The sequence below is a fragment of the Aulonocara sp. 'chitande type north' Nkhata Bay genome, linkage group LG3 (assembly GCF_057382095.1).
Source record: "Aulonocara sp. 'chitande type north' Nkhata Bay isolate Kocher_YH1m ecotype deep benthic linkage group LG3, A_spYH_male_GT1.1, whole genome shotgun sequence".
In the NCBI taxonomy this organism is placed as follows: domain Eukaryota; kingdom Metazoa; phylum Chordata; class Actinopteri; order Cichliformes; family Cichlidae; genus Aulonocara; species Aulonocara sp. 'chitande type north' Nkhata Bay.
This window is the reverse complement of record NC_141346.1, coordinates 3,753,845-3,764,305: the sequence shown is the minus strand read 5'-3', so window position 1 is coordinate 3,764,305 and position 10,461 is coordinate 3,753,845. Positions and strand designations below refer to the sequence as shown.

The 10,461-nt window shown below is 39.4% G+C and overlaps 1 protein-coding gene across 1 annotated transcript; it reads left to right on the top strand.

Moving 5' to 3' along the window:
* The first annotated feature begins 6,419 nt into the window (after positions 1-6,419).
* On the top strand, positions 6,420-8,387 carry LOC147333553 (ladderlectin-like). Its single transcript, XM_086286415.1, has 7 exons — positions 6,420-6,473; positions 6,565-6,642; positions 6,740-6,790; positions 7,024-7,133; positions 7,238-7,372; positions 7,652-7,763; positions 8,055-8,387. The coding sequence occupies exons 2-7, from the start codon at positions 6,567-6,569 to the stop codon at positions 8,123-8,125; spliced, it is 555 nt and encodes a 184-aa protein (XP_086142541.1). The 5' UTR covers positions 6,420-6,473; positions 6,565-6,566; the 3' UTR covers positions 8,126-8,387.
* Positions 8,388-10,461: the final 2,074 nt, after the last annotated feature.

Genomic DNA, 10,461 nt, shown 5'->3' with positions numbered 1-10,461 from the left:
GATGAGAAATCCATCTTCCTCCAAGCTGAGTAGTACATCATAGTAAATGTGTCACACCTGTCCAAACCTCCCTCCACAGACGCTCAATTCTACATTTGAAAAATACAGAAACGTTGTCAAAGGTCAGTCGCAGACTGACAAAGAACAGCCAACAGCAATTCAGCTGGAGCCAGTCATGATGAAATAATAATGTCAGTTTGATCTGAAGAGCTTCAGCACCTCTGGTTGTGCTTTTCCCACTAAGAAAGCTTCCACATCCTCTCACAGTGAACATCACCTCAGCAGGCTCTGGACCATATCAGATTTTGAAATAAGTATTCAAACAACAGGACACACAAAAACTATTCAGATACCAGACTGACACACTTACAGCACTGAACAAATCCTGATGAGTCCATGTTTAAAAATCACGAGACTAACTTCAGAATAGATTTAACGGAGCTTTGCTCACATGAAGGCAAAGGGAGCAAATCCAAATCTTCTGATCCAGCCAGAAAAAACTCAAGTGCAGTGCTGTTGTTGCATTAATGTTTGGGAAGCAACCATCCTCTCCTCAGACACAAGAGACCCTTTAAGACCAGCCTCGCAAAAGCAGTCACACTGAATGAGAAAGGAGTGGACAAGAGCTTTAAAAGGATGGCTGGAGGTCCACAGTGTTGAATTTGGTGGGTGGGTTGCACACACACACACACACACACACACACACACACACACACACACACACACACACACACACACACACACACACACACACACACACAGACACACTCACACACACACACACACTCTTTGAATATTTGGCCATGTTTAATGTAGCAGATTCCCAGATAATAAATATGACACAACCCCAAAATGAATTATTAATATTTACTTTAGTATATCGACGTACCAACTACAGAAATGAAAAATACTTTATCACCTGGAAGAACTGAGTCACAGCCACAGCTTTACTTCTGTGTGGAGAACAAAGCGTCTTCATCAGAAGGTGGCAGCAGAGGTCTCTAATCTGAATCTCCTCTTTAACTGATGGTCTCTCTTTGAAGTCTAAACCTGATGTTGAAAGAACAGTTTACACTGAACTGTCACAGTTAGTCTGAGGAATAAAATCTGCATACCTACTGACTACTTGTGGGATAAAGCAACAGAAATGAAGACTGGAAATAAAACGAGACGTTTCAGTCACACAGCAGAGTACTCAGCTGTTAGTTAATGTGATGACCTTGAGCTGTGTTTGTTCAATAGGAGTTGGTAGCAGATGCAGAGGTGGTTCTTTAACTGATACGGTGGCTTTGAAAACATTCTCATATCCCAGCACACAGAGTAAATCATGTATTATTATGTGAAGTGGCGATAAAACCGAATTAAAAATTGAAAAGTGCTGTAGTTGTGTTTAACTCCTGCATCTCGGTCACTTCTAATGACACATAAATCAATGTTCAGAAGTCCTTGCTGTGTGTGAGGAAGTGACAGCAGAGATGAAGCTCTTCTTCTCTTCGTGTCTTTGATCAACTACTTTTGTTTTGATTGTCATGATCACCGTCGCTCTCACTGTGTGCGAGGAAATCTGGATCCTGTTCTTATATGAATGATGCTAATCTCCATCTGTCGTTATCATAATCTGTGATCATCCCAGCACTGAAACAAGCTAACAGTTCACCTGTAACTCAGTTTGTAATCCACATGTCTGAACTACAGATGAACGTGATCGGCTCAGACGCTACTTGTCTGCATTTTTATTCTCTCCTTTGTTCTGCAGCTTAAGGACTGAAGCAGTGTGTGCATTACACCAGAGATTTGGATTTTCTTCTGCTTTTAATAAGCCTGAACTAACAGAATGCTTTCTACTCTATTTTGCTTGTAACTGTAGGTTTTTATATGAAATAAAACCATTCAAGCACAAACATCCTAAATGATCTAAACATCAGATATTATCTGAGGAGTACCAGCCAGACAGAGTCAGGCTCACCTTAATGCACAACTTGGGAGAGAATTTTAAAACGTTGACACACTGATCATCAGACCTTCACGAGACAGTGAGTAATGTATCAAGCTTGAGTATGAGCACGCAAATATCTGTGGAGATTCTTTTCTGAGGTCGGGTTACACCGAAGGACGGCTTTGTCACTCCCTCCTTGACAAAGCAGTCAGAGATGTGCGTATAGTGCTTATCATTGCTAATCAAGCCAGTAAAGTAAGATGTTCTTGCAGCGTTTAGTCAGTTGAACAAGGTTAATAAGGTCTTTTTCCACATCTGTTCAGCTTTCCTACAGAATATAATCCTGCATCCAAGAGGAAGGATTGACGGTTTGAAATAAGCTGTATTTTAAGGGGCTACACAATGGAGAGCTAATCGACATGTATTATTAAAACAATTGAGGTTATCACAGATTTTTGAAAACGTGGATGTTTAAATAAGGCAGAGAGATTAGAATATAAGTGCAGAATTCAGATATAGCTTCTGAACTTTAGAATGAATTATGTAGTAGTCATTTTGTGGAGTATTTCTTACTCGGCTTGTTTACACTCTGCCTGAGCACTCACACCACTTTATACAACACGCCTCATTAATGGCACAAGCTCCTGAGGATGTTTTACCAGTCAGTGGTTGCTGGAGTACTTTTCTATGCTGTGGTGTGCTGGGGGAGCAGCACAGCAAAGAAGGACTCATGCAGGCTGGAGAAACTGATCAGGAGGGCTAGCTCTGTGGTCGGCATGAAGCTGGACACTCTGGTGACAGTGGCAGAGAAAAGGACATTAAAGAAACTGATGGACATTATGAACAATGCTGGGCATCCTCTGCACACGGCCATAAACAACCAGAAGAGTCTGTTCAGTGACAGGTTGCTTCTCCCCAAGACAAGAACTAACAGACTTAAAAACTCCTTTGTCCCACACGCCATCAGACTGTTTAACTCCTCTCTGGAGGGGAGAGGGAGGGGAAACAGGAGGACAAAGGAGGGGGGAACAACTAAGCTGTAGTGCCTCTGCACCTCACTGTACAATACCTTGTGCAATACTTTTGTAAATAGTCAACAGTGCAATAGACCTCAATACTCGAAATGTGCAATTCACTTGTATTTTTATTTTTATTCCTATTTATTCTATTTATCCCCTCCGTATATTTTATTTATATTGTCTCTGTATTTATATATATGTGTGTGTGTGTATATATATAATATTCTGTAACTCTGTAACTTCTGTCGGTGCTGTGCTTTTTTGGAAACTGAATTTCCCAGAGGACCCACCTGAGGGATTAATAAAGTTCTATCTAATCTCTTAAGCTTTAAGTGCTTTCTATCCCACACTCACACTGCAGTGGGCTGTGGAGAACAACCTGGGGTCAGCATCGTGCCCGAGGATATTTGGCATGCAGACTGATAGATGTGCTCCCTTCTGAACCACAGCCACACTATGAGATCACATCCTTCTAATTACAAGAATTATGTTTCTTCCCTCAGGAGTTGGGATGATGGGCAGTGAGTACGACTGAACATAGAGATGGGAGGAGCTGAGGAAAGCATGAAAAGCCAAATTCTGTTGAGACAGAATAATTGGCTATTTATTATTTCACTCAATGGCACGTAAATCAATTCATAATCCTGCTAATGTGTTTTTCTTTCAGAATCTCTGGTTGCTATGCTCTCTCACAATTAAAATGAATCCACAGTTCATTTCTTTTCAAACGTTCAAACTCAGAATCTTTTTATCTTTCATGTTGTTTTTACGTTGTTCTAGTGCAACACTCAGGCTGTAGTTTCCAGTTCCTGTGTATTATCTGCACACATGGTTTCTGACAACAAAGCTGACTCTGACTTGGAACATGTCGTGTCAGCAAAAGCTCTGGATAATGTTTCAGCGAGTCCTGTTCTCCAGACAAGAGATGCTATTTGGCAATAATAGCAATAATTTTCCACATGGAAAATCTTTCTATACAACTTTGTTTGCAGTGTGAGCTTCACTTCTATGTGTAGAAGTAAATAGAAACACTCATGTTCTCTTGTCCTCTTATACTCTGTTCAGGTCTGTTGAAAATAATGTCCCATTGGAAAAGCTTGTTAGTTTAGGCATTTATAGATTCTGATGATCTCTGAGCAGCAGCAGAAGGAAATAAACCTCCAACAGAACGAACTCTGGGAAATTCAGTCATCTTTTCACAGGTGGGGATGAGGTGAGAGAAACAAAGAGCTTTTAGAAATAACAGTCAACAAACACATTATTGGGATGAAGTCCTTTCAGCCTCTGTGCGACACACAGACAACCTCCCACAGACACACACAGACAACCTCCCACAGGCACACACAGACAGACTGTAGACAGATGAAACGAACATATATTGATGAACTCAGGATGACCTACTAGCCTTGTGTACATGTGAGAGCTTCAGATATATAGAATTACTGAAGGCTGTTGTTGAGTGTTAGTAAAAGGCGTACATGTGACAGGCGTGTACTCTCTGACGTGAAATGGTTCTGAGGCCAAGGTAAGGCCAAGCTGGGCAGCCAAGACCAAGAAATGGACCAAACACACCAGAATTGTTATATGTAGCAACGAGCAGCACTTTGCATGTTGAAGGACACGTGTACCAGCAGGGGTGGCTTACCCAAGAACACGAGCCACTCTTCTGTTCCTCCTGTGGTTCTGGGGCACACCGCTCCTCCTGGCTGCCTGACCCACGTCTTCTCCTTTCACCCTGAATCATGTTCGCTGAAGCCAGAACTTTTCTATGTCTCACAAAAAAACAAGTCACCTGTTCAACAGCCGTCATGTTTATCAGTAGGCTGGCTTTATTGTGCTCATTAATCTGCAATAAGGACATAGTTAAAGCCTTGTATTCTTACTTGTATTGTTCCAACAGTTGTGCTGGGTCAGGGGTGGCAAACTCAATCGCACAGGGGGCCAAAGGTCAAGGCACACTTTAGGTCTCGGGCCACACAAGATAAACATTTATTGAACACTAAAACAATGTGTTTAAACATAAATATGAATAAAAACAGACAGGAATATTATTAAATAAACTTAAAAAAATAAACTTTAAATATTTTGCTCTCCATAAAAATATATCCTGTCAAAATTACACAAGTTAGAAATATGAACATGCTGCCAGAAACCCAGAAAAATAAATGAGAGCAAACACAAGGTTGGAGCCGCATGTAGACGAGCTGGGCGCTGCTGCAGGAGTGCAGCTAATAAACTGTGTGGGCCAGTCAGTGTCTCTCCCTGAGTGCATCATTACACTGCAGCTGCAGCTGCACAGGTGCAGCTCAGCAAAGTGCGCTGACTTGGTTCAACATTACTGCAACAGGGAAAGTGAGGCAGGCTGCACTAGTGCATTAGTGACAGCTTCACTGCGTCACACCATGATGGGATAGATGGTCGCAGAGGGTCAGAAAAGTTGGATTTGATGGGCTTTCGCCTGCAGTGTGAACGGAGCCTAAGACTACTAAATGAAAACATGTGGCTCAGTAGCACAAAAGACCACTAAAGCTAGGAAACAGTTATTTCAAAAGCATATGCTTTACTAACTATAAGAAGCTAACATTTTTAATAGCTCACCTGAGTGCCTGCATCATGCACACTGGCTGTGTCTTCAACACTGTAGCCCACACCGTTTACTGCATGTCACTGACTGGTAATCTGAAAGTGTGTGTGTTGTCCAACTGAACCATATCCTTTTGGTTTTTTATTTGGCAATATTGAGTTTGAAAATCATCAAGATGACATTTGCCATAATCTGGAGGTACTTAATGAACCGCAGACGCACAAAGATGCTTCTGTCGCCGTTTCACAGAGGTTTTTGGTTTCCAAGCAGTTTTCAGCCGAGTCCTCTGGGCTGCTGTTAAAGCTCCATGCTTGAGTTAGGACTTGGGTTTTGTGTTCTTCTACAAAAAGGTTTGAGAGACCATTTTATTTCCTTTTCTTTTCTTTCTTTGCACACTTGAAATGTATATAGTTGGTGTACTAATAGATCATCTAATGACTTTTATTTTACATGGAAGTCATTCTAAACTGTCCTTTTCTGTCTCATTTTCCAATTGGCTGTTCACCAAATCACTGTTCAGGTTGCTCCCCAATTTCAGGGGTGTCCCCAGTCATTACTGGGAAGAACAAAGGAACACACTGTTGGCATGTTTTATTTCATCTAGTGTGGATAATGATGAGTAAAAGACAGCTACCTTCACCATGCAAAACAACAGTGTGACACAAAGATGAGGTTATGTATCTCTGTGTTGACCATCAGTCAATATGACAAATTAAACAGCAGTGACATTTTATCTGGGTGGAGGTAAAACCATTGTTATAAAGCGAAATGCCAGCAAGCATGGAGCTAAAATAAATAACAGTGTATTTTAGTCTGTTTGTTCTTGGTTTTGAGTGAAGGTACAGAAACAGTATATAAGTGCTGGTGTTCGGTTCAGCACCTGCACACTTGAAGGCTGAAGTTACAAGCTGACACTGATAACAGGGAAGATAAGGTATTATATCAAATGCTTGCTGGGAAGTGTCAGATTATTGTCTATCTTTTCTTTCATAAACGACCTACTTTGAATTTTCTGATTTGTACAGAGATGCTAAACATCACCATGAAGCTGCTGACTGTGTCTACACTTCTCTGCGCAATGGTGGCTGTGGGCACTGCTGCTGGTGAGTATTCCAGTATACTGAGCATCATCTATACATCTTATGCATGAATATATTAAACTGAAAATTATAATGAAAATCAACATTTGCTGTTGTCTAGCACTTCCAGATGAAGTGGCCAGTAATGGGACAGAGGCATCAATTTCAGCAGGTCAGTGGACTTTTCAGGTTTGAAACCAAAACTAATCACATTTTTATCATCAGTACATCAGCTTTCCTACGTCAGCTTTCATAAATTTGTTTTCATGTGTGATGGACAAGTACATTTATAGCTTAAAAAAGTTCATCTTTAACACTCAGATAAAAACACATTTTTCATGAATTTTTATTTTAAAAACTTTTCCGACACAGTAAAGTAGCTCAATATTCTTTGATTGTCTTCAGGAGAACATCATGTTGAGAAGAGAGCAGCATCTTGTCCAAGTGGCTGGACTCAGTATGGGAATCGATGCTTTCTCTACGATAACCGTCAAATGACTTGGGCTCAGGCGCAGGTAAAAGCAGTGATGTGAATTTATCATTTATCCTTTGTGCAATCTTAACTCTTTCTGTTTACGTTGTCATTTCTATGAACTCAGTCTGTTGATTTCCATTGTAGCGAATCTGCCAGTCCTTGAATGCAAACCTGGCATCTGTAAACAGCAACGACGAGTACCAGTTCATTCGAGCCGTCATATCTAGTGCCTCTCGTGAAAGTGGACTAACATGGGTTGGTGGCTCAGATGGTCAACAGGTATATCACTTATCATTATTCAGAGGACCCTCCCCCATTAGCAAGCACGTGGTGACAGTGGGGAAGAAAAACAATTTTTAACAGGAAGAAACCTGAGGCAGAACCAGGCTCAGGGATTAGTTCCCACCTGCAGTAGATATGGAGGTCTTTAAGATGGGATCTGATTATTCAAGACTTTAAAATTCCTTCTTCATATTATTGTATCTACATGCACATTTAGAACTTGGAACTGTAGCTTATTTGTGAACATATTCTTGCCTACGTTTTTCTGTTTTCTAGGAGAATTACTGGTTTTGGATTGATGGAACCTATTTCACATTTACGCAGTGGTGTCACGGAGAACCTAACAACGTTGGGGGAAACGAGCATTGCTTAATGGTGAATTTTTCAGGTAAACCTAAAAGTACAATGTAAGAGCACTATAAATGTTAAAGAAAAAAGGAAACAATACCCAGAATCCCCCAAATAATCTTTATGCATTTAATGTGACAAACAGTGATGAGTGAAAAAATGTCAGCAGTACATTTTTCCATCATATTAATTATTTACATAGTGTTTTGATGCAATGCTAAACACATGTATGTGTCAGGTGCTGTTGTTATACAGAACAACATATTTAGATCAGTGATCATTTCTCCATGTGATTGTGATTTCAGTTCATGCTGATTTTGTGTACTTACAGGAAGCAAGTGTTGGAATGATGGGAGATGTGACAGCCAATACCCATTTATTTGTGTCAGGGCCATCTGCTGATTCCTGGGCTCTCGTGAAGGCGTGGCCTACCTGACGACAGAGCAAATCCTCTAATATATCACAATAAGAATCTGGTTCTGATTTGATTTACTTCTTTTCTTTTACTGTAATGCTGCATAAGGAATGAAGCGACAAGTGACATAAACTGGAGTTGCTCTTTTAACAGGAGCAGACTGCATGTGTACTTGAAAGAATGCTTTTAGCAAAACGTTGTTTCCCAGAATGAATTGTTGTTTCTCATCTTCTTCATCATTAAAATCTTAAGCATTGAATCAAAATGGTCTGTGCATTTAAATGCTTCATGCTTATCAGTGTGCTCTTAAATATCACATACATCCTCACTGTAAAATCTAACTAGTTCTCTGAGCTTAAAAAACGTATGCAAACGCATTGCCTAGAAAACAAAGAGACACTAACAATGCTTACTTAAGATGACTAAATTAGGACGACTTAATCATTGTGAGTACAAAGTACTACAGATGACTTCATTTTTCCTGAGTGAGCAATACTAATGGTTTATCCACTGAAAAAGATTTGAAATCTAACAAAATAAAAATATATATAAATTTTGTGTTAGCTTACTATTTTAAATTTTGCTAATGTTTTATCATCCTTGAACTTGAGATTTATAGTAGAACACTTAAACACTATAAGTATGGCTAAAAAATAACTATCAGCATTTCTTCTAATGCAGTTAAACTCAGTCCAACGGTGATTTTCAAATGCAAGAAAGTATATCAGTAAACATCTTGGACACTGTTCTGCTAAATATCAAACAAGCATATTCCTACTATTGTGTCTTGTGCTGTTTAATAATACTTAAACAATTATTAAATTGGTATTTGTATATTTTTTTGTTACACAATTTAAAACTTTTAAAAACGTATAATAAAGTATTTCTCAACCTCATGCACTAGCTCACGCTGCCTATGCACTGCAGAATGCTAAAGAAAAAAAACTTGTATGAACAGCACACAAGAGTGAAAACAGATATAAGATGCCTAGAAAAATCATATAAATGAAACATGTATGTTTTGGATACTTATGTGAAAGTAATGAGAAAGTGGCCACTTTCATGAGTAAATCACGTAAGCCTGATATGATTCACTATATGAAGCAGGCCACATCTTATGCAGGTCTTTTATAAGTTTTTCCTATTTCTTTTCCATATGGGCAGAAACACAGTCAGCCCAATATTTATGTACTAAAACCAACTATGGTCAGTTGACAGCTTAAGTTATAATTATTTAATTTTTTCCACAGAGCCATATCCACCCCTGCTTGTGTCACTCAAGAATGCGAGTTTGATTGATGACCCTAGCCTTGACCTTTTGACCTTACCGGAAGTACTCCGGAAGTGACTAATCGATTCCAGGGCTGTGTCCCAATTCAGGGTCGCATGCTTGAAGTACGCGCACTACGTGTACTACGCGTACTACGTACGGTGCGTACTATAAGTACAAGAAGTGCGGAAGTGAGAGGCGTGCTGTTCAGGTTGCCTAGCAACCATGATACTAACCGCGAGAAACGTTAACCTCTTCGACATGTCAATGGCTGTGAACAAAGAGAAACTTGTAAATAACTCATGAAAGAATAAAGTTACGTTGAAACCAAGCACACCATTGCTTTTCTTGTGACATTACCAATAAGTTTGATGTGTCACATGACCCTCTTCCTATTGAAAAAACAAAAAGTTGTATCCAAGATGGCCGACTTCTAAATGGCTACCATGGTCACCACCCATCTTGAGGAGTTTGCCCCCTCACATATACTAATGTGCCATAAACAGGATGTTTATGGCACAACTTCACCAGATGTAGCTCAAGCGCGCCCCCGGACAGTGCCAGCAGATTGAAACTGAAAAACAAATTGTAAGCGATACAAAAAATGTAGTTTCAATTAATTGTTTTTTCACTATCATTTTTTTTTAAACTTTCAATACAAGAATACATTTATTTCAGTTACAATATTTTTTTCTCAGTTTCATTTTAAGGTGGCATCGTTCTAACCCCATGATTCTGACTGAGAGACACCATACCACTGTGTTCGGCCACCATGTGCTGAGATCAGTGAGCACATACTACACATACAGTTAGTTTTAGTTTGTTTTCCACTTTATTGTTGAGTAACTGAATTTCTCTAAATTGTTTTGATTTATAATTGTCGCATTTGCAATAACTTTCCTTTGTTGGATTGTAAGGTTTAATGTTTTCATATATTATTTGGAAAAGTGTTTTACAATACGTTGCATTAATGCATAGTTTGTATGAGAGAGATGTTTTATTTTTTGTCATTTATGTCAAATATGACATCATCAAACTTCTAAGTTGTGAATT

Excerpts from the sequence above, each read along its gene's own strand:
- LOC147333553 (XM_086286415.1), top strand. The coding sequence starts at position 6,567 with ATGCTAAACATCACCATGAAGCTGCTGACTGTGTCTACACTTCTCTGC. Across the intron at positions 6,643-6,739 it reads GGCTGTGGGCACTGCTGCTG|CACTTCCAGATGAAGTGGCC; the intron begins GTGAGTATTCCA and ends GCTGTTGTCTAG. Across the intron at positions 7,373-7,651 it reads GTGGCTCAGATGGTCAACAG|GAGAATTACTGGTTTTGGAT; the intron begins GTATATCACTTA and ends TCTGTTTTCTAG.